A 24,211-nucleotide genomic window follows, 5' to 3' on the forward strand; every position below is an offset into this window, starting at 1 on the left:
GAGAGGGGCCTGGGAAGTTTGTGGCAACTCCTCCATCCCGGGAGCCACTCGGGCCCCGGGGTGTTCAAGTTGGAGCCGGGAGTTTGAAAGGGGCGGCAGTCCGCGTTTCGAGCCCTCGCCGGTTGTAGTGAGGTCGGTCCTGAAGGCGCTGCTGGAGGGAATGTGGGTTTGGAGTTGGGCTGGAGGCCGGAAGAGGTGCTGCCCTCTTTGCAGGGACAGAGACATCACAGGTGCGGCCTCGGGGTCCGCGCCGTGTCTCCCTCCTGCGGCCCCGACCCGAGCGTGGCGGCCTTCTCTGAGCGCTCCACTACCGAGGCTCCCGAGGCGGCGGAGCGTGGGTTTGGACCACCACGATGAGAAGGACAAAGCAGGCGGGTGGCAGGTCCGGGGAGTGACAGGCGCGTACCGGGGAAATCCACCGAGCTGGACTCTTGGGGGCGACCCCAGAAGACGGAGAGGGGCTTAGGGCTCTTGCTGGAGATTTTGGCCCTGACCTTAATTAGAGCGTAGCAAATTTCACTTACAAGCGTCAACCACCGGATCGCCTCTCAAAAGTGCCCTGGTTGGCAGCTTGGACCTCTGCGCCTTTCCTGGGCGAACTTTCTCAGCAGCATTCCGGATTTCCAGGCAAATGCTGTTAAGACTTGGACTCCACATGGTTGTAAAGAGACAGAAAAGCTAAAGACGTCCTGTTCTCAGGAGAGAACCTTTCTGCCCCGACTGGCTGGGGGTCCATCCTGGGAGGCCAGGGGACCTGAGTTTCCCAAGAGGACAGAAGAGGGGGTAAGAATGAGTAAAATGCGACTTGCTGGGTGTCAGGATTTGTCCTAAGCAGTCCCTGAAATCTACAGTGTTTGTACTGCTGACAGAGTAACTCATCCCGCTGAAACTTTCTTGAAATTTACACCCAATCTAAAGTGGATTTTTCTGAGATGTCAGGAATTAAGATTTATTCTGTCGTCAAAAGTAGCTGGGGGGGGGGGGAAACTAAGACTGGAGAAAGCCAAGGTTGAGGTGTTTGCTCTAAAGACCTTTAATCTGCTGTGTGGTACTCGTGCTATGATTTAGCAGCGGTCCTTTATTTCTATTGCATATTATTTTAGTAGAACAGTAGTACATTCGTATACTGGCTGCTCCAGTCTGCTGGCAAACATTAGCATCAGGCTTACATTTTTGACAAATGTGCAGACAGGAATAGCATGAATAGGCATCTTAAATATTAACAACCTAAGCATCTGTTGTGAAACAATTTTAATATATTTACTCTGTTTTTCTCACATTGTTAGAAAAGGTTATAATAAGCGCATAATCTCAACTTTAGTTAGCAGGAGTAACTGGCTGTATCTTTCACTACCTCTCCAAGTGTTTAACACAATCACCAGACATAAATACTTTAACTAACTCGGTTAGACACATTATTAAATACACTTTAGACAATGTGTATTCTATATAAAATGTAACAGTAGCAAAATATGTATCCTATTTGTGCACATTTTAAATGACTATACATTTTATAAATATACCGGGCATGTTTATTCTTCATCTCCATTTGACACTTATTACTTCATATTTTTCCTAATGGAAACAATATTTTAAATGTAGAGTCGTTCAGTCATATGTAATACATAATATGTAAACAGTAGCTATAAAATACAAAGCATTGTTAAATTTGAGTATGGCTGCATGTAACAAGATTATACAAGAGAAATAAGAATCACTGCACAATTTTGTATTCCTTTCTAAATAATGAATACAAATGATGGATGAAAAAAGAACAAATAGGGATTTCCTTCCTAAAGTACTAGTGCCCTAAAATGTAGTGGGGGTGGGTATGGGGGGACAAGAGGGGGGAATGAAGGGAGGAAGCAGAAAAAAAAAATATCAGCAGAGAAAGAAGACTTAAAGAACTTCCAAAAGTCTGAATAGTTATTTCCAGAATCAATGCATTCTTCATTTTCCCACAAGCTGAAATATGTAATAAATAATAGTTCTTTGTATGTAAAAGTATTCCAAAGGAATGCCTTTTGTTCAGTTGTTGTAATAAATTAATATATTCTTTGGTTGATAATCTACAAAAGGAGTTCTTTTGTCTCTCAGCATCTTAAACAAGAACAACAACAAAATGAATAATGGTTTATTTCTGCAAAGAAGTCTGTTGCCAAGCTATATGAACCTGCGATTGAATAAGATGATGTGCTAAATGATGGTTAGGCAAGTCTGCATTAAATTAGCAAAGACTGAAATATCTGGGAGAGATTTTCAATGATTTTTTTCATGTGACAGGTTGCGGATTGTAAATTAGGCCTAAAAGGTCAGGTGACAGGCACCTGTTCTTCATTATTGTTAAAACCTTTTGGTTACAAACACTGTTAAGCTAAATACAACGTGGATATACAGCAGGGACTCTATAAAGCACTCTGGTGGGTTTTCATCTGCTCTGTAAATTTCCAAAAGGGCCATACACAGATATGCCCTTTACACAAACACATCTTTTCTTCTAAGACGTGTTGTCTCGGATGACTCTTGTGTCATATTCGTACCTGGGACTGATGAAGTATATAAAATAAATGCATATGACGGAATCGATCTTCAGACTCTGTCTGGACCTGTTGTAGTCAGATGCAAAAATATTGGGTTTTTTTGCATTTGACTTTTACAGTCCACTGATTAATGATCAGAATTTGTTCAGGTTTTAAATAGAAACCTCCCCAAATTACCTTTTATACTTTTTAGATAAGGTAAGTTCTCATCTTAAATGATGCCAGGAGATATTTTGCTTTGTGCTTATGTATAAGGAGAACCTGAGTTGCTCTATACTGTCAGAGCTTTGTGGTATGTAGAAAATGGGAAGAAAACCACATTTTACATGAATGCTGTTAGGAAGGGTATCATCATTTGCTCTTCATACTTGCCACTTCTCTCAGGGGAGTTCAGTAATCTTTTGATTAGAATTAAAGAATGTGATCGGATTTTTATGAATGGTTTACCTTTAGATATTTCAGAGAGCAGAAGAAGCATACATATTGAACAGGCCTAAGTAGCACAAGGTTGCAAAATATGAAAGGTGCCAGTTGCTTTTAATTAGCAAAGGAGGAGGATTTTGAGTAAATTCGGTAACTGAGATGATTGAATTCTCTATTTAAATATGTTCTTTGTCTCTTTTGGTTTGGTATAGTTTCTGCTTATTATACTAAGTAGTCATTTTTAGCATTTGTGATCAGATTACAGAACAGTCATCCTTCTTGCGTTTCCAGTTGGTTTTCAAACTCCAAAACTCTGGGATGCTTTTAACAAATTGGTTTACATTTTGACAGAACAGAGTTAAGTTAATTAATAGATCAGGCACGAAAATCCTCCACGGTAGGGTGTATTTTCTGGTAAAATGAAAGTTGTGTTTCAGCACGATGAGCATCAGGCTTCAGTAATCTGTTCCTCGTGTGGAATGAACACTTCCTACTTCAAGCTAGCAGGCACCTACTGTTTATTTACGCTGCATTAAACTGACAGCTCAGCAATCAGAGGAAAAATATTACTTACCTTCCTGAAGTAAATACCAGCTTATAGGTTAGTGCACGTATTTATATTCCTGTCACCACTAAATAACGGCTCTGTCTCCACTTTAACATCTACCTGTACTATAATCCAGGGCTTTAGACTCTTCCTGGTTGGGGGTAGGGGTCGAGAGGAGTTTTCTTATCATTTCCCAGTGGCTAAAGTTTTAAAAAGAGTCATTTTATCTTCTCATGTTTTGTCCTGCGAGAATCAGTTGAAAGAAATATTATACATTTTTCCTTTGCATACTTCAACTATAATATCCAAATCCCCAAAGACTCCACATGCCACTTAAAATAGTCATCGTAGAGCAACCTCAAGACAAATATGTTCAGACACATTCAAGTGTACGTTTGCTAAATTAAACTCTCTACAGAATTCCAAAGAGATAACTTCAACTATTTGATTTCTTAGATAATAACTTTGATAAAGTGTCTTCTATTCCAAGCCATAGATGGAATGCTTCAGGTTTTAATGGAGGTCTGCAAATATGAGTATAAAGTGGGACACATTGATTGATTGATTAATACTGTTAACTTTTCCTCTGAAAATATTCTTGCCTCCTTTGTCTTTTTGTTTAATCTGCCAACCGTGAATTTCAAATTTTTGACAATACTAAATGCATTTGTTGTTTTTCTTCTTAAGTTGAAAGCCCATTCTCTTTGGAGACCCCTAGAAACTTCAAAATACTGTTAACGTTGAATTCCAAAACTTATTATTAACTTGAGAAAGTGCTCGTTTTCGAGTATGCTCTGTAAGTAGCTCTTACGCTCATCCTGTACACACGGTTGTTAATCTCTAATCACATGTTCCATTGACATCAGAGCAGAATGTGGTCTTAATACAGCATGTAAATCAAATCTGTTACACAAGGTTCTTCTCTTTCTCTCCCAAAGAAGAAGTGTCTACTGTGGTAATTTATATATCATTCCTAAGTGTTATTCTCAATGGTAAGTCTATTTCAACTTGACGTCTTCATAGAGTGTGATCAACACATTAACGCACATTATTTAGTACTTTTGAACTTATGCCAACGGTACCTTTTGCTGTTTACTTTTTTTAAAGTCTTTTTTAAGATCAGATATTTCATTTCAGAGTAAATAGATACAGATTGTGTGTATATATATTCAGGGTGAGATTTAGTAGCGTAGCATTTCTCCAGCATATTGGCCTATTTTTATTCTTTCACGTTATTCTGTATCACTTCCACAGTTGTTGCTGTCTGAAGGTTCGTAAATAGAAATTCTCATCACCTCTTTCAATGGACTCTCAAGGATGTAATTTAGCTTATGTGGTGATCCAGTTTAGTTATGAGAGATGAAAATTAGTTAACCGGTACCCCAGCATTTATGTCCCTAGATTCAGCTGCAATTTATTCAGTCCAGTTATTTGATGTTTGGTAGTGAAGTGTCTTGTAATCAAACATTAAGAGTTGGTTCAGTTTCCAGTGGAGAAATGATCTTGCTGGATACAACGTTTAACTGTGCAATATTTTATTACACTCATCACTCCTTGGAGAGCCTGCGTATTGTGGCACGAGTTGTGGCTGCACCTTAGGGGTGCAGGTCCCCCACATGAAGCGGAGATGCTTGCAGAAGAAGCAGATGTCAGGCTGCACTTGGTCCTGCCTTTGCTCGGATGTCTGTAGACCTGCATTTCCCTCCACCCCTTCCTTGGCACCCCTTCCCCCCAGGTGTGCAGGAAATGGAGGGCGTTGTACCCGGTGAAGTGGGTGGACTCTACCCAGAGCTATGACCTGATTTGTGACGTACCCTCAGAACTGCAGTAATGGTCCAGCTGCTTCACAGGCAACTGGTAACCACCTCATTTGGGGATGCTTCTGCCTTGCTAGCAGTGCCAGAGAGAACTTCGTCATTGTCACCTCGTCAAAGACTACTTCTTGAGAGCTCTCTCGTAGGGCTAGATTCGGAGAGCAGCCTCTGATATTTGGAGGGTAAGTGGCAGAAAAGTTCCATATGGGGAATCAGGGCTATAGCCACAGGGAGAGACCAGCATTTAGTGTCCAGGGGAGGTTTCTGTGTTGGGATGTTGCTTTTTGTCAGCAAGAGATGATTTGGGACCAGATACCAGCAGAAATTCTGCAGTGTGAATTCTACTCTGGGTGGTGAAATGTGGTAGAAAGCTCCCAGGAGAAATTACTAGATCTTCTTTCCCTGAGATATTTAAAGAAAAGGTAGTCAGTAATCTGTGAGAGGGGGAACTCTTTAGATGCAGTTTTCCAGGAAGCTGGGCATATAGTGGAGTTGATTGCTAGAGGTTCTTTTCTAGTCTTACTCCGTGGTTTCTGATATGCTGTTAAGAGCATGCAAAAGACAATTTGGCCTTTTAATGTTTATAATGTTAAGGACTTTAAGGTAAAAGAGGTTTTCTGTTGTAAATATTTTATTGTAATAAATACTATAAATAAAATAGAACCTAGTATATGCAGATATCTTTTAAACTTGAGATAGTCTTGAATATAGTGTGTCCATAATTAGCTGTTTGATGTTGAATGCAATTGAGTTTTCCTGTTCCAGTGAACCAGACAATGGAAATCACTGGGGATTAACAACAGGGCTATGTGATCATTCTTGATATAGCAGACCTTTTTTTCCTGTTCACTGATAAAAATATTTTATCAGTAAAGAAAGCACTCAGTTCAAATGCTTACAGTTTTAAATTCTAAAAGAATATCTAGAATTAATAAAATAATCCAAGTGTTTCTCACTATATTTTCACCAACTGAAATAAATGATACCTAGATGTTCTAATAGTAGACAGATTTCTCCAGGCTCTGAGAGGTTGGCACAATATTTTAATAACTGTGCTTTAAAATTTTTTCCTTAGAGGTGGGCTCTCTTTGGGGTAGTTTAAGAGGACTCAAAAACAATTTAGAACATTATCTTAAAAGTTTAAAAATGACAGTCTTACTTTGTAAGGAGTCATTGTATTTTAATAATACTGTACACATATTAGTGTTATTGGAGCAGTAGACAGTTAATTACAGAGACATGTTAACTGAGACATGTTAACTGTATATTAACAGTCATGTTAAAAAAGAATGATGTATACTCTTACATACAAGCTGCTGCTTGCTAGACTCTTTTCAAAATAGTCTTTTAGAATGTATGGAGTCAGATTTGGGGTCCAGAATTATCAGAATGTTTTCTACTAAAGCAACTTTATTTTAAAACTTTTCACCGGGATGTAAGCTTTTCAATTTTCTTCTTTTTTTTTCTCTTCCTTTCTTTCTTTGTAATTAGCATTGGCTTGATCACTTTTGCCAGTGGCTTTAGAAATCAGAGTCCCTCAGTAGTTTCAGCCTTCCCACATTGTATTTTGAGATGCCTACATTTTTGTTTTGTGATGACTTTGGCCGACATAAGCCATTAAAAGCTTATTGAGTTGATTTAGCACCTCTTAGTACTACTCTTTGTGGAATCGTTTTAGTCACTGTTTCTTGAGCCAAGCTATGTTTTCTTACAATTCTCTGTAACCTGATATTTAAGATACGTTTGAGCAATTGATCCTAGCAGTAGTTCTAAGAATATTTTATTTTCCAAATCTAAAGCCTAGGTTTTTGCTTTGGCTTCTCGTATGGCAGAACAACGCGTGACTGAAACTAGTGAGGTTTAAAGCTGGACTGAGCCTGCCTTAGACAGTTCTATCAAATTGGTTAACTATTTGAACTCCCTTGGTGAATCTGGATATGTTGACCTTGTAATACAGCACTTAAAAATGCACTAGGATTCCCACTTTACAAATTTTTAGGTGCTGCCCTTATTTATTTCTACAAGGTATTCAACTACAAGAAAAAAATTCAACGTAAGGTACATGTCTGTGTTATAGAAAACAGTAGAAGCTTCGCAGTTAGCGTTCTGTCTTGCGTGGAGAGCACTCGTTAAAGATTTGCTAAATTAATAATAAAATAGTGAATTTAGCTTGTGCTGATATGGTTTAATGGGAAAAGACTTTCCTCTCTAATTTTCTGTTTTTACTGGGGTTATCTGCACACTTAATCTACACATGCCCGTGTTCTGGATAATTGAGTGTTTTTTTCTCTCTGTGCTCTGTCATTTTGGACAGTAGCACTGGGATTTGTTTTATCCTCACTGACCTTGAGGATGAGGCAAAGTCTGTCTGATTAGGTTCATGGTCCTTTGGTGTTCAGTTGTGGTAACAACCTATTCTGGTATAAGCACAGAGCACTCCCTGGAGGTCCTTGCAGTTAGGCTACCATGTAATGGTTTTTCTGATATTCTGGGGCCAAAAATACCATGTGGCCCAAGTCTGATTGACCTCTATCTGTTCTCTTCTACAATAATGATTTTTTTCAGGACCCCACTGGATAAATATCAGCCATGATTAATTGCATAAATAGATATTTTTTTAATTGTAGCTGTAGCCATTATTTTAAAATGTTTTGAGAGTTAGGGTATTTATATTAATGAAGATTTTACTCCATTCCTTAAGGGTTGTGTTAGGTGCATCTAAAACATTCTGAAAAGTTCTGGCCATTCTATGAAAGTTATCTTTAAAAAAGACACTTCCTCTTTAAATTGATTTTCATGTGTGTGGCGCTTTACAAGACAGTGTTAGTTACACAAAGAAAAGTATTCCTGAAGCAGTACACTGCTGTGTGACCTATTCCATTATCATGCACATTCTGTCTCTTTAAAAACAGTCTCCTCTATTTGCCCTATTAATTGTTGATATGTTGCCATCCACGAGACAAAAATTAGAGCTGTAATTAAATAATCATGTGATGCTCCTTTAGTGCCAGTGAGAGCAAACTCATTTTTCCAGGCCCTGATGGTCACTGATTATTGTATTACTACCAGCTTGTTTTATTTTTTTTAATGATTCTCTATCTGTGGATTACCTAACTACTGTCCTTCTTTGCAAAATTAAAGAACATAGAGAACATTCAGCCAGTTAATTGGCTGGACGTCCTCAGGGATGTAAGGTAGACATACCTTTTTCTGCTTTTGGTCACCTGGTAGGTTCTTTGGGGAGGCTACATCAGTGGTGTGGTTGCCTGCCATTTCATTTACACTGGTGTTTTGGCTGGGATGGAGGCATATGGGGAATGCCAGGAGAATTACAAAAGGAGCCGGGTATTAAAATTCAGAAATGATTAAAATTGAAATAAAAGGATGCTGCTTCTTTGCCAGTACTCTGGCAGTCATAATGACACATAGAGATTAGTTTCCACCTTCATCTTTTCCTTCTTTTTCATTTCCTCTTGTTTATTGTTGACACATTTTCCTTATGTCTGTCTCCCGTCTCTGTATCTTTTTGCACTATTGTGCATTCCTAGTTGTCCCTCTTTCCTTAAGCATGGAGAAGCCTACTTAACCTTATTATAACAATAACAGAATAGGTTATTAATATTTAATATGCACATGATTAAAATTTCTCTCCCTTAAACATAGGTCAGCTGTATTATTATTAACTGGCATGTAATTTTTCATTTAAAATATTCTTATTCTGCCCTTGCTGTTTCTGAAATGTAGTCTACTTTACTGGTGATTTAATACATAATGTTTAGAAAACTGTGGTCGGCTAGTGAGAAAAGAACTTACCAGTCATGGATAATCAATTATGCATGAATTCAGATGTAACAGATGGAATCTGGTGAGTTAAAGTTTCCCTTTGCCTTAGTGGTTTTTTTTTTTTTTAATTTGTTTGTTTGACACCTGTCTCCTATATAGATAAACATCTAATGTAGCATGTGAGAAATTTCCTTATATATCTGTATATTCTCTTTAAAGTGAACTTGATTTTTAAAATTGAATTTAAGGGCAGAGAATTTCTTTTTTTTTTTTTTTTTGTGGTCTTAAAGATGATCAGATTCTTTTCCAACACTTTGTAGGTACAGAACCGGGTTCTGCTTGGCTTATGAAGGGTAACTCTTCTACTTGGTAGAGGAAGAAGCAAGACCTGAATCTAGGGTTCCTACCTTTTCTCCACTTCTTTTCCCACTATGTCATTTATCCTTTTTTCTAGGAGTTGCCTAATGATAGAACACTATTACACTAACTCTGGGTTTTAAAGAATTTCTGATGAAAATTGTGGTTGTCTAGTTTTAAGTTGTGTGACATTCTCTTGTATGACATGCAGATAGTATCTGTGAACATGTATATCATGTTATGCTATATGTATATCATACGTACATGTATTCATACTAGGTTGTTGGCCAAACAGTTGGATTTTTCAAATCTATTGAGAATGCCTCAAGACTTGGCTTATATCTGAAACTACAGCATATGCCAGCCACAAAGATGCCTTTACCCTAGCTTGCAGTGTTGTAAATTCTTAGTGACAAAACCCCTTTGTGCAAAGTGAACCTAAAAGTTAGTTTTGAGAGTCTTGTTACCTCCACAGAGAGATAAGTTTAATTTTCATTAAATATGATATGAACGTGTAGTATTTTTTTCAGTTGCAGAAGTAATGAAACAGTGGGTATTGTCCATCTTTAGAGCAATTACAGTCTCAAAACAGTTACAAGCTGGTCCCCATCAAAAATTTTCATAAATATGCTGTTTGTTTCTCTTCCAAGTGTATTTATATATAGATAAAAAAATACAAATGAAAATAGTCTTTACAGAATAAACAAAAATAAATGATTAAAAAATAGCCTGAAGGCTCACTAGTTCTGTTTTTAAAATTATACTGCAGCGTTATTTATCAACTGTTTGCTTCATATCAGCTGGAAAGTTGCACGTGTATTTATAGTCCACATTAGTTATCTAATGAATTAAATTCCACAATAAACACACTAATAAAGAAGGCCACACCTGCAAAATAGGTAACTGGATATGCTCTAGCTACAGTTATGCTGTGAAACTATTTTTTAGTATTTTATTTAGGCTTTTATACCCAATAAGTATGTAATTTTACTTTGGCTTTACTACGTAATCATATCCCTTAGTCATGCATCAGAAAAATACATATATATAGGAATGAACTTCGATGAGATACAATTTATATATGGATTTCCAGTACATTAAAAATAAAACTCCATCATTAATATAAAAGTCCCTAATATAAAATCAGTAAGAATAGATGATAGGAAACAGAATATCAGACAATATACTGGAAAAAAAAAAGATGATATTACAAATTATTGCATGCAGAAATAAATACTTCAATCATAATTACTATCACAAAAAAGTGATAAAAATAAATCTGAAAGCCTTTTGGACTTTTTATAACAAAAAATGTACTCTTTTATTAATAAATAGGATCTAGAATCTTTATATAGAGATAGTTTATAAATTATTACATTGACTACATTTATACAGTTGTTTTACCTCTGTGGCTGGACTGCATAAAAGCGTCCTGCAGATGTTCCCCTGGGACGGTCTACTGTTTCATGAGTATAGTTAATTTTTACTCATTTGAAAAATATCCAGAAAGAACGTTTGGATATTTGAATGTTGGATATTTGGAGTGTTTGGTTTTTGTCTATCCTTCCTCTTTTGCTAAGATACAAGAATATAGAAGAACATCTGAAAAGAGAACCATTTTCTTGCCTCAGAGGACCATCAGATTACCTACTTTGGGTGAGATCTTGGTCTCTCATTATCAATCTATGTTACTTATCCTTGGGTCAGGTAATCATCATATGAATTAATTATCCAGCATAGACTGGACTGTGCTGTCGGCGGGTAAGGACAAAGCAGTGGCGGGTTGGCATCAAGGAGGCAGTTGTCAGTGTGTTGTAGCTTATTGTTTTTCTGTGTGGCATGATAATATACGTCTGCCAATCTTAGGAATAGATGAAAGATTGTTTTGCTTAGTTTTGTTGTTTTTACATTTTTTTAATTGAGGTAAAAGATATATACCATAACATATGCCACTTGGGCAGTTTGTAAGTGGACAATTCAGTGGCCTTAATTACATTCACACTGTTATGCACCCAGTGCCACAGTCTCTTCCAAATCTTTGCCATCATCCCAAAGAGAATGTGCTTTAGTTTTGAATTACACTCCTCCTTCGCCTCAACAAATTTCAAGCATTATAGGGGTATTTAATCACTGTCCAGGTGTGTTGCACTTGTTTCTGGTGGTGGCTTTTCTTCCCAATGAACAACCCCTGTCCACTGCTTTGTGGCGATGGGCACAGCGGTACAAAATCAGATGTTGCCCGTGGCTGGTACTCTCCCCCAAAACAATCTGAACCCGGATTCAGGTCTATTTTAACCTCAAACTCTTTTTCCCTTTAAGTAAGCCGAGAAAGATTAAAATAGCATTCACATCACTAAGATTTGGTTGATATGTCTTGGCTAAATGTTGATTGGGAACAGTTCCTGTTTGACTTCATTGGAATTCAAATCCCCTGAGCTTCCTGAGAGTACCACACAGCAGCTAGGTGCCCTGCCACTAGCTCTTGGGAACGGACAACGTGAACACTTCACTTCTGCTTAAGTGCAATGACTAAGTCTAGAAATGAGTTGAACAGTTTTCAACTGTTGCAAAGGGAGTCCCACTCCAGGTTGAAATTTTCTGGGAGAAAAAGCCTGCTGGACTATGTTGAAGAAAAAAAAATAGACTGATTTTGGAACTTTACTTCCACGTGTAATTTTGTGTTTAGTCGCTTATGTCTGTGATGATAAATCATATACTTGCACAGAATTTCTGGCACCCCCGTTAAGCCTCACGCAAGTGCTCAAATGCTAATTTGTCATGGTTCCTCAAACAGCAGACTTTTATTCACCAAATCAATGATCTAATAGCTTGCCCCCTACCTTTTTTTTTTGTTTGAAGCAAGTAGCTTGCCTGCACATATATTTCTTAAATTTGGGGGTGAGTGCTGGTTCCTAGAAAAGCCTTAACTTTTCCAAGTGACCCCAGGATCTTCATCTCCCTTGAGGATGTCCTAGCAGGTATATTGGATTTCCTGTCTTCAAAACATTACCTAATCCAATAGATGCCAAACTTGGCTGTACACTGGAATCGCCTTGGTAACTCGCAACCACTGCATACCTGGCTCCTACCTGCGGCAGTGGGGTGCAGCCTGGACATCTGGGTTGTTGAAGTAGCTCGCAGGTGATAACATGCAGCAGATTTGAGGAGCCACCGAACTAACTTCTGATCTTGCACCTGGCTTTACCGCCCAAGACTGCAAGAATCTTTCTAAGATTCTCACCAGCATTCACTTGTAAGAGCAGTTCCTGGATTCCTTTCCCTGAAAGGGCAGGCACCATGAGACACTCCTGGAATACAGACAGGAGTCCACCTTCAAGATGTTGACAGACTTACACTTGGGAGGGGCAGACATGTAAATCTGAAATGCCACACTGGAGGACAGGGGCTGGGATGGGGCATCGAGAAGGAAGTAGCTAATAGCTGGAGGAGGCTTTGGACAGAAGAGGTACAATCCAGCTGCATGTTAAAGGATGTGGCAGAGGGAGAAGCGGGAGGGCGGGCACTCAGAAGCAATGGGGAGAAGACAAGGCAACCTGAAACTCTTAAGTGATTTGGTAATTTGGCGATAGCTACATAACTATGTGAAGGTCTCAAGAGCATTGCTTTTGGAACCTGGCCCCCTCCCTACTCAATTTTGGAGCTAGTTCTAGATAGAGATGCCAGTTTTCATGGAATGATTACCACTGTACCTTGTCAAGGTTATGCTCCACACTGACATCTATGGAAGGAAAGGTAGCTTTTTAAAAAATTTGTCCAATCAATTCTTGCTTTAAAAAAGGTAATATTTCTGGGTGAAAGGACCCGATAGCCCATCAGGTTCTAGAATCCAACTATAATGGCTGCTCACTTCCCTTAGCCCACTCTCTCCAAACTAGCTTAAACATTGGCCTTCCTTTGCTTAGCTTTAATGCTGACCTTTGTCTATTAAAACCATAATCCAAATGACGAGTGGGTGTTTACATCCACCTTAAAGTAATTAGGAAAACTTTTGATCACTCTCAGTCTGACTATAACTGAAACCCCATGTATTAGGGAAAAAACAAAAACAAAAAACCTTAGGCCCCCTATTTAGAGTTCTTTATTATTTCTCCTTTATCTCTCCGGAAATATATTCAAGCCTTTTGCTATGATTTTCTGCAGTACACCATTATTTGTTTGGTGTTTGGATGCCCACCCGGTTTGCGTAGGTATCTACATTAAAGCTTCCAAAAAAGCCATTTCTAATGGCAACTATGCTTATTTAACGTGGGGGTGGGAGAGAGGATGGCAAGTGATTCTGTGGTTTTTAGCTTCAGCTATGAGCTATTTAAATGTTCATGGAAAGCAGCATTTGGGGTAACTGCATATTATTCCAAATGTACTCTAGGACCCTTTCACATACATACAGGTCTAGAAAGTTGTCTTAAATCTGTGTGCAGCGGTACCCTATTCTTATTCCATGCAACCTTACAGATCTATGGGCTCATTCTAAAGTGGAAAATGGGGCTTCCCTGGTGGCGCAGTGGTTGAGAGTCCGCCTGCCGATGCAGGGGACACGGGTTCGTGCCCCGGTCCGGGAAGATCCCACATGCCGCGGAGCGGCTGGGCCGGTGAGCCATGGCCGCTGAGCCTGTGCGTCCGGAGCCTGTGCTCCACAACGGGAGAGGCCACAACAGTGAGAGGCCCGCGTACCGCAAAATAAAAACAAAAACAAAAATAAAATGGAAAATGGCTTCAATTTGGACATGATTAGAATGTCTGAAAGCCATTCAGCACCTCTAAGACTCCTCCTGGCTAGGTCCTGGATTTACTTAGTCATCTTTGATAGAAGTTCTCCAGATAAATGCTGTCCGATAGAACTTTGTGCGATGGTGGAAGTGTTCTATAATCTACACTGTCCCATAGGATAGCCACTAGTCACATGGGGCTATTGGACACTTGATATGTGACTGAGGAACTAAATTGTAAATGTTACGTAATTTCAGTTAATTCACATTTCAATGATATAGCCACTTTTCCCTCTGCTAACTCCATCTCACTTCCGCAATCTCTAAAAGGAATTGTCCTTGCAATTAGCAGTGGAATTTGGTTGCAAGTGACACTGTGAGCGTTTGGCTCTCATTTATTTATTCAGAATGTAAATATTGCAAGGACGCTGTACAAATCCCTGGTGATAGGGCAGTGAGCAAGAGGCAGCCACTGCTCTCATAGGGTTTACAGTCTAGTGTGGGAGATATTTATTAAGCCAGTAATTATCCACATTGTTCATTGATGATAACTGTGACAAGGAGAATTGCCAGAGGCTATGAGAGTGTAAAATGGGGACCAGACCTTCTTGTAAAATTAGTCAGAAAGTTTAATCAAGGGTTCTGTTTATTTACTAAACGCATGAGCCGGCTTCCCTTCCCCAAGTTCAAGGCTAGGTCAGGCTGACTGCAGGACCCAGAGCTCTCAGAGTAGGGCAGCTACCATGTGCCATGCCATGACCTCCAGAGATGCGGGGTCTATCTGATTCAGCTGCACACACACACACACACACACACACACACACACTGCAAACTTCTGAACTTGATCAAATAGATCCTCTCCCCAAGCTATGCAGTTGTGATGATGTCAGTCACAGATAAGATGTGAGAAGAAGGGTGCAGATGTTTACAGGATATTGCATTTCCTCTCCTATATATGTTTTGACAAAGTTGTTTGGGCTCCAGCCCCAGTTCTTTTTTCCTCTCTGCTCTTACAAATTTATATTTGGTCCATTCAAGAAACGATGTGGAAATCAGTCCTGACATCCCAGACAGACAAAATGAGACACATGACAGCAGAACATATGGCTCAAAGAGACATCCTTATATGGCCAACACAGACCGTATTCCCAGAAATTCATATATGGAAAACACCACCTGCAGCTAAAGCCAAAAAACAAAGAGTTGACACGACAAAAAGAGCAATATGCCACGTAAAATGTGCTGTTTTAAGAGTGTGGAGAGATAGCCAACAGTATTTGAATTTAAAAATTTGAAAAAAAAAAAACCCACCATGTCCTTAGAAAGTGCTAATGGTGGTAAGCACTGCTTTGCTAACACAGTCACTGGCGGAGCTGTCATATCTTAAAAACGTTCAAATTCTAAATACTTTCTCTGTTTATTACAAATGTATGTGCTATTCAGAACTCCGAATGTGTTTTAATGCTTTCGGATATCTGCCTGTATATTTATCTTAATATGTTGCCATCTGAAACATGCTGTAGTCCTTTTATTATTCAACTTAAAAAAAAATCTTGTCATCTGTTAAAATATTTTATCTCTGCTACCTTTGTGTAGCCAGTCTGAGTGCCGCCTTCTGTGATAAAAAACTGATGCACTGTTTTAACTGTACACCCACATGTTAAATAGTTCATGTATTTGACTTGCAATATTTCATGTTCCTGAGGTTTTCTATTTTCATAGCTAGATTTATTAAGTTTAACTTTATTCAATACTCTCTTGCATCTTTGTTGCCAAATTTAAGATGCCTGTGTAGAATAAAATTGATGCCCCCCTATTATGATAGTTTATTTTCACATATGCCTGGAAAGGTGGTATTTTCCTAATTACCTTTCTTTCCTTCTTCTTTATTTTAGAATGAGTATTCTAAAAGGGGTAGATAATATATAGGAAGTTCATCAGTGTACTGTATCACTTGGAGGACATAAACCTCGGTGCCATTTTACTTGTGTCATTTCTTATATAGTTCCTAAATAAAGAAATTATTGCTTGGGGGAAATTAGTTATGTATATGTGATTAACAGATTTGTAATTGTACTATATTGTTTTTCTAAAAATAGTAAAGTCATTATTAGATGTCTTTATCCTCATTTATTCTGTTTATCATTTTCCAAGGCCACGTCCGTCCTTACTACACATTTTTATGTTTTGTGTTTGAGAATTAGCTTATAATTCCTGGATAGAAGGTGCTATTCAAATTTAAAGATTAATATTTGAATCCCCACATCATTAGGAGGCTAAGGCAATCAGGAAACTTTTTGTCTTATTTGTGTAAATAATGGGATAACCATCATTTATGATATTTTATGCCAATGTGTCTTAATATTGATATTTTCAGTCACCCTTTTTTAGTCTCCTTTTCTCTTTGCTCAAATTTTGTTTTGCCCAACAGCTGTCTTCCTTTTCTTTCTTTTTTAAACGTTCAACTTGAGTTGCATTTGCATGGATAAATGATTTTTTGCAGTCCACTATACTTTTTCTCTATTTTTAAATTTTGCTATTGTTTGTAAATTTGTACACTTGTGATGCTAGAATGCACTGTCCCTACTGAAAGAAAATCAGGCAGGTTTCAGGGAAACATGTCAGGCATCACCAGTTTGAAGCAACTATTAAAATATACATCTTGGAAATTCCTAATATTTCCTACCATATTGCAAAAATCATTGTCATTCTAAGGATAATTGAGTGTTATCCATGTTTTTCTTTTTGAATATCAAACATTAAAAAAAAATAAGTTTACATCCATCCATCCACAATACCAACTCTGACAGCAGTGCTGTGTTTTGCCATGTTTATATATTTCCTTACTGACTGTATTTCTTATACTTTAATTAAAATACCCGCCTCCATACTTCCCCACATTTCAACTTTTGAAAATATGTTATCATTTGAGCTTTTTAGTAAAGATTGCCTTATGTTTATTTTCTTGTTTAGGATGCTGGGTTTTGTGTTTTATTATCACATTCTTTTGCCCTAGGCTTGGGTTTCTATGCGCCAAGATTTCACTGTTGCCTTCCTCAATTTTCACTAACCTTTCTGGTTTTGTGGGTGAAACGTGGGTGCCATTAGAGTGATATATTTTCATTGTGTTTCTCCTAAACCTATCCTCCCTGGGAGGCCATTATTTCCTATACTTTATCTTCTGCTTTACCTTCTGCTTTTCTTAGATTTCTCATGTACACACTAAGAGCGTATTGGTAGTTTTAAAGAGCTTCATTTGCATATTTTCCTCTTATCTCGGTACTTGTGCTAACTTGTTGCTTTTTTTATGTGTAACAAAATGTTTCTCTTATTTTTCTCTTTTCCCTCCTAGTCTATTCTGAAAAATGATTCTTATAACATTTTTGTTTTTAATGATTAACTGCCTTCAGGGTTCTAAGATGTTAGTACTAAAACCTCTCTATTTTGGGCATGACTGTAATGTTCTTCATTTTTTTAGGAACTAGATTTAATAGATTATCTAAATAAGAGGATCATACTTATGTGCTAATGACCATTTACCTACCTGGGTAATTCACCGTAGATTACAGAAGTATTTATTGCTACAACAGAGGTTCCTACCCACCCCAACTTTCTTGTCTTTCACCCGAGGTAAATTAAGAATGGTGGCATGTTTTCTTTTGTAATAACTAACTGGTCAGGTCTCTTTCAAGTGACCCAAATTTTGTTTCACTCGGCCACCGTGGGCCACGTACTTCTTCCTCCGACGTGTTCCCTGGCTCAGAAGGGACGGAGTTTTGAATCTACCTCTGACTAGTATAGAAAGGCTCTTACTCATCTTTTTTGATCACTGTCTCTTAATAGTTTAGGGTTCCCCCGCCTTTGAGGATAAATAGTCGCCAGAGCGTTTCAGGAACCCTGGCCTTTATTTCTCTGCAAACGCCTTATGCACCCTCCGCGCTTCTCCGGAGAGCTGCACCTCCCGACGGTCCCCTTCGGCCACTTCCTTGAAGTCCCCCTGCCTCGGCGCTCGGCGCCCGTCACCTGCCCGCCCGGGCCGCTCTCCCGCGGGCCGGTGCGCCCTCCCCGCCTCGCCAGTCCCCCGGGTGCCCGCCCGCTACGCTCCCGACGTATTCCTTTCGGTGGCTTTTGTGGCGCGCGGGTGGGGTGGTTAGTTTCCCCCGGCCCTAGCCCTCTTCTCCCCATCACTTTCCTCCCCCGACACCCCCCGCCGGCCCTGTCGCTCCTCCCGCCCCGCACCCGCGCACACCTGCCCCCGCCGCCTGCGCGCCCGGCGGCCGCAGCCCGGGCAGCGCTCCCCGCCCCCCGCTCCTCCTCCCCGCGCGCCCTCCCCGCGCGCCCGGCGGCCGGCGCCGGCCCGCGCGCGGCGCCCTGTTATTCTGGGTATTGTGTGTAATAAACGTCGGGCCGCCTCACTCTAATCAAGCTCATTACAAATTCTTGCGCGCCCGGGGCCGGAAATCGTGCGCTCCCCCCTCCCCGCACTCATTCACTAGTTACTTGTCTCGCTGCTTTTTTAACTCGCCGCCGCCGCCCCCTCCCCCAATCCCGGCCCTCCCGCCCGGGTTTTAATCCCCATCCCTTTTCCGCCTGCTCCGTGCACCCTGCCCCCCCCCGCGCCGCCTTCCTCCTCCTCTCCCGCCCCCTCCCCCTCCGCCGCCGCCGCCGCCGCCGCCGCCGCCGCCGCCGCCGCCACCGCCGCCACCGCCGCCACCACTCGCTCGCTCGCTCGCTCGCTCCCGCTCCCCGGACGCGGCGGCGGCGGCGGCGGAGCCGGCCCCGCTGGGGAAGGGCTCTGGGCGGCGGCGGCGGGCGGCCCGGAGGAGGCTGCGTGCTCGGGGCTGGGGCTGCGAGCGGGGTGACTGTGTATTAAAATGAGGAGGAGGAAGAAGAGGCAGCCACAGCGGCGGCGGCGGCGGCAGCAGCAGCAGCGGCGGCGGCAGCAGCGGCGCGGAGGGCTGCAGCGCGGCCGGACGCGCGGAGCCGAGCGGGGCGCGGCGGCGGCCACCGCGCCCGGGAGGAGTCCGTTCCGAATTTGATGGGGGCAGCGCCGGCGGCGAGGGGGAGAGCGGAGCGGCCCCGTCCGGGGACCCGCGCCCGCCCGCACGCACACACACCGCCGCGCGCGCGCCGCTCCCGGGGCCACCAGGCGACCGCCGGCCTCGTCGCCACCGCATTAGCCGTGGCCGCCCTCTAGCCCGCCCGGGCGCCCAGGCGACTCCGGGGGGGCGCCTCCCACCCACCCCCAACCACCCCTCCGCTTTCGGGAAACTCCTGCTCAGTTGTGTCGGGGTTTCTGGCTTCCTTTTCCCCCAAGTCCTAGAGCCATTGTGGAGCTCGTTGTTTATTTACCTCGGACTCCGGCTGAGTGAGAGCTCGGCGACTTTTTGGGGGAAGGGGGTGGGGAGTCGGTGGCGGCGGAGGCGGCTGGGGTGCCTTCCGATCCCCCCTCCCCTCCCCCCAGCCCTCTTCCTCGGCCTCACTCTCTCGGCTCCCCAGACGCTCGCAGCCCCGCGTCCATGGGCAGGGAGGGGGTCCTCGAGGCTGTCGTCAGCGAGGGCCGAATCAAAAGTGGCATTTTAATGCCTTGCCGGGTCTTTTTCCGCGACCTCCTGCCCCCCACCCTCGCGGCCCCGCGGTAGATGCCCTGGTCGGGGGCGCGAGGCTGTGGGAAGAAAGTTGAAGGTTTGTTACTATCAGGCGCAATTGTTGGGGAGGGGGAGGGGCGGGGGGCGATCGGAGGGGAGGCGAGCCGGCCTTCCCCTCCCTGCGTTCTCCGGGGTGCCTGGAGAATAAGATTACAAGTGACAGCCAGAAGTAGACTTTCTGTCCTCACACCGAAGAACCCCAGCGAGCGGGAGGGAGGGAAGCGAGGGGAACCTTTCTTGCCTTTCTGGAGACCTTGTCCGCAGTGATTTTTTTTTTTTTTTTTAAATAAGAGAATCCCCAGTCACCACCTTGTCTCCCCAGCACCGCCACAGTGTACTGCTCTTAAGGGGTTTTGCTTTGTTTTTACGATTCCCCCCCACCCCGCCACCGAACGAATCACTTGTCAGATCAATTTTATCTTCTCTCTCCTCCCACTCTCCCCTCCTCCCCCATCGAAAACCCTGTTCTCTGAGGTTAGACATTTTACAAACCATATATGTTGTTTTTCGAATTGTGATTTTTTTTTTTTTAACCCCTCTCTCCCATGGCTACTCTTCCAGACGTTTATCGGCCCTTCCCCCGCTTAGGGGGGCGGGGGTAAGGGAAGAGAAAATAATACAATTTCAGGGGAAGTCGCCTTCAGGTCTGCTGCTTTTTTTTTTTTTAATTAAAAAAAAAAAAAGGACGTAGAAAACATCATTCTTGAACTTCTCTTCAAGAACCCAGGCTGCAAAGGAAACCTCCTTTGTTTTTGTTATTTATACGCTGTCAAGTTTTGAAGTGGTGAGTTTCAGGTCGGTTTTGCTAATTTCACTCAGTAAAACTGCAGTGTTTCTGTTTCTAGATAGTACTTTGCTTCTTTGTCTCTTTAAAAGGTCACAGTGAAAGCTTGGCCTGGATCGTGCCGGCCATATGGAATGGATAAGGGCACAATCTCTTAAAATGTGATTATGAGGTTCTGTGGGCCGAGGGAGGCGATCCAGCACGGAACTCATTGAAAAGGCTCCCACGCTGCAAAAAACAGGTTCTTGAAACCGGAATTTCGGGCTTGGCTTTCTCTTTTCAAAGGAAATAATTGCTGTGTCTGAGTTCACTGTTTATTTCGTTGATTATCGTATATGGACTTCGTTTATGGACAGGGAAATGGGGTTTTGAGAAAGTAGCTTGCTTTCAATGCGCCAGCCAGACGTTGCAGTAAAATGGGTTGTTTAAATTTGTAACTTAAAAGAAACTCTTCAGCCTGGCATCTGTTGAGACTGTAGTTAGTTCCGGTGCTGTCAGTCCAGCGGGCCCCGTGGAGGTTGCTCTTTGCAATTCCAAACTCAGGTTTGGTGAACTTTAGCCTTGGGCGTAGAGTTTAAATGAGTAAATTGGGCGTTTTATGTGCATGTAATTTTGCTTTATAATGTAGAGCTTTTTACAAGATGACTGAGTTTGATAGCTGCTTATAGGTGGGTATTCATTCGAAGGACAATTTTGCATGACCTATATGACGTTTTGATTGTCAATACATTAAATTAGCATCTAACACTTTACAGTTTATAACGCTGTTAAGCCTCATGACTACTTAATATGTTTTGTAGCATTAACTTTGATGCTTTTATCTACTCCCCCCTCTTTTTTTTTTTTTTTGCTCTTAAATTGCCCCATGGGTTAAGTATTTTCTTTTCAAGTCATATGTTTTAAAATTCATCTTCCGCTTTAGGGTAAGGCAGCCAATTTCAGGAGAAGCAGCTCTGTACTGTAACCCATATGAAGCATTATAAAGCGTGTTTTGAATCAGTTAATAATCACCACTAATTTTGGCTTTAGACTACAGTTTAATATTAGTGGAAAAGAGTAATCTTGATAAAAAGTGGTTAAAAGAGGCACATTTATTGTTAATGAACCTCATAACCAAAAACAGATGGGACCTCGATCAACGGTAGACCTTTGGTCTCAGTGTGCCACCCTGGAGTACAAGGATAAATAGCCATTATTTCTCTAACTTTATAGTTCTTCAATTGACATTCTTAAGGTTGCTTTTAAACCTACAGATTATCATTGCTCTCCCCTCCCCATCACCTCTTTCCTTGATTATAATGGACAAAGTAATCTACAATTAAACAGAGGGGGAAAAATAAATGCTTACAGAAAGACCATGCTAATAACACGAGCTCGCTTTCAAATCTGGATCTGAGTAGCTTCTTCGGTATAGTGTGTGTGTGTGTGTGTGTGTGTGTGTGTATATATATATGTATATGTATTTTTTTTTAAGGGAAAGATATGTCGAATTACCAGACAGCTGGAGAAAAGTGATAATTCTCATATTGTCTCTGGTTTTTCTATACGTGCTCCCCTCTCCCTTATTGTCGGTGAACTCAGTACTTCAAGTACCATGAAAGTTCATAAAAGAATTCTACTCATCTGTTCGTATTAATGCTAGTTAAAACTGTATTTTAGAAGGGAGTTTGATAATGTACTACTTTATTATAAACAGTATGAAAATTGATGTCCCATGTATAATACAACTGAAAATAATTATCTGTTAATTTTTTCTGAAGTTAATTGAGATGTTGACTTCTTTGCATGCTGAGATTATTTTTGAACATTGGCAATTGTGTTTTACTGAAATTATCAAGATTTTTTTCAAAGCGAGTTTAGCGCTTCAATCTAATGTGTGTATTATGAAATATTTTCAAAATTTTTGCTATTTAAATTGTTAACAGCATTCTATTACTAAAGGACCCCGAAATATTAACCCTAAGACATGTGAGTTGTAACACTTCAGTACCGGGGCTATTTGAAGAAATCCTCCACTTCTATCCATTTGCTTAGGGGTGGAATGATTCAGTCACATGTTTGAGACAAGACTTGACTAAATCTTTAAAACAGGTCATGTAACTCTTGATACTTTGACAGTAGAAAAGTTTTTCTACAAATTAACTGTAAAGCCAATAGAGAGTTTCAAAAGCAGAAGTTTGCTACCTTTTGAGGTGGTGTATACATATGTAGATATATTTTCTTAATGAGAATTAAACTGCATATAAAAATATAAGCAAAGACATCAGATCTAACTAATATTTTGGACTGTGATAATCTTTCCATCTTTGATTAAAGTGTTGTTATTGTGTTCTGTATTAAGTTTCTAATTTTTAAAAATTGGGACTACATAAATACAATTTATTTTCTCTTTAGCTATACTTGTAAATTCTTGTTCTGAAAGTAAGCCCATTCCCCCCGCACCCAGTTAGTTTTGCTGGTAGGTGACAAATTACCTTTTCGTTCATGTGTGTTGGTACAATTTCCGCAAATTATTCTGTTACCTTGAATGGAAATATAATGCTGTGATCTAGAAATAGAGTAACGTCTGCATTATATTATATGTCCAGTTAAGCAATTTTACAAATAAGAGAGAAGCATCCAGGATAAAACATATACATGGTGTTACATATACAGAGAGAGAGAGAGATGTGGAGACCCCCATCCAATTATAACATGTCTTCTTTTTAAATTCTGGCAGGTGATCTTTAGAGAGTAACTGAGTATGGATCATTTGAACGAAGCAACTCAGGGGAAAGAACATTCAGAAATGTCTAACAATGTGAGCGATCCGAAGGGTCCACCAGCCAAGATTGCCCGCCTGGAGCAGAACGGGAGCCCACTAGGAAGAGGAAGGCTTGGGAGCACAGGTGCAAAAATGCAGGGAGTACCTTTAAAACACTCGGGCCATCTGATGAAAAGCAACCTTAGGAAAGGTAAATACTTTCGATACAAATCCTGGAAGGCTGCAAGCCCTGTGTTCACCCAAGGCCACTTGGTGTCCGTGTGGAGAGGCAGAAGGCTTCTTTGTTACGTTCTTTTCCTTGATTCTCTTTCTGATCTGAAGTTAGTTACATTTCTGGCTGTAGGTTCAGCCACGTTTGAAAGTGTAGGCTCCGTGCCTGAGCAGAGCATCTTACTCCCCTATAGACTGGAGTCTTTGGATGTTGTGGACAATAAGAACTGAATTAAATGTCATTGTCTCAGTTACACGAGGCTTCCATCGAGAAGATGTTATTGTAGTAGAGCATACAGAGGTGGCTATTGCTGAAACTAACCCTGAGTAAGAAGAAGACATGTGAGATGTCCCTAGTGGTCCAGTGGCTAAGACTCACGCTCCCAGTGCAGGGGGCCCAGGTTCGATCCCTGGTCAGGGAGCTAGATCCCACATGCTGCAACTAACACCGGACACAGCTAAATAAATAAATAAATACTAAAAAAAAAAAAAGAATAAGACATTTCCATTGTTTGAGAACCAACCTAGCTTTTTCATAGGATTACTGGTTGTAAGGCAGTTTCACAGATAATGGAAGTCTTCTGCAATATGATATAAAAGTTTTGTGATGTTGG

At 41.0% G+C, this 24,211-nt stretch overlaps 1 protein-coding gene across 6 annotated transcripts in view; it reads left to right on the forward strand.

The window, feature by feature from the left end:
* SATB1 (SATB homeobox 1) overlaps positions 1-24,211 on the forward strand; it is a 99,852-nt gene that overhangs the window by 809 nt on the left and 74,832 nt on the right. For 2 of the 6 annotated variants that reach the window (XM_027086543.1, XM_027086547.1), the window contains exons 1-2: positions 19,747-20,623; positions 23,343-23,577. In XM_027086543.1, coding sequence (XP_026942344.1) covers positions 23,367-23,577 — 211 coding nt within the window. In that variant the 5' untranslated portion in view covers positions 19,747-20,623; positions 23,343-23,366. Of the gene's footprint in view, positions 1-5,367; positions 5,507-19,746; positions 20,624-23,342; positions 23,578-24,211 lie in introns of those variants that run through there. The other 4 variants (XM_027086545.1, XM_027086546.1, XM_027086544.1 and 1 more) reach the window with 4 other exon arrangements.

The sequence above is a fragment of the Aethalodelphis obliquidens genome, unplaced genomic scaffold, assembly GCF_003676395.1.
Source record: "Aethalodelphis obliquidens isolate GAN/ISIS:26980383/991018 unplaced genomic scaffold, ASM367639v1 scaffold56, whole genome shotgun sequence".
NCBI lineage: Eukaryota > Metazoa > Chordata > Mammalia > Artiodactyla > Delphinidae > Aethalodelphis > Aethalodelphis obliquidens.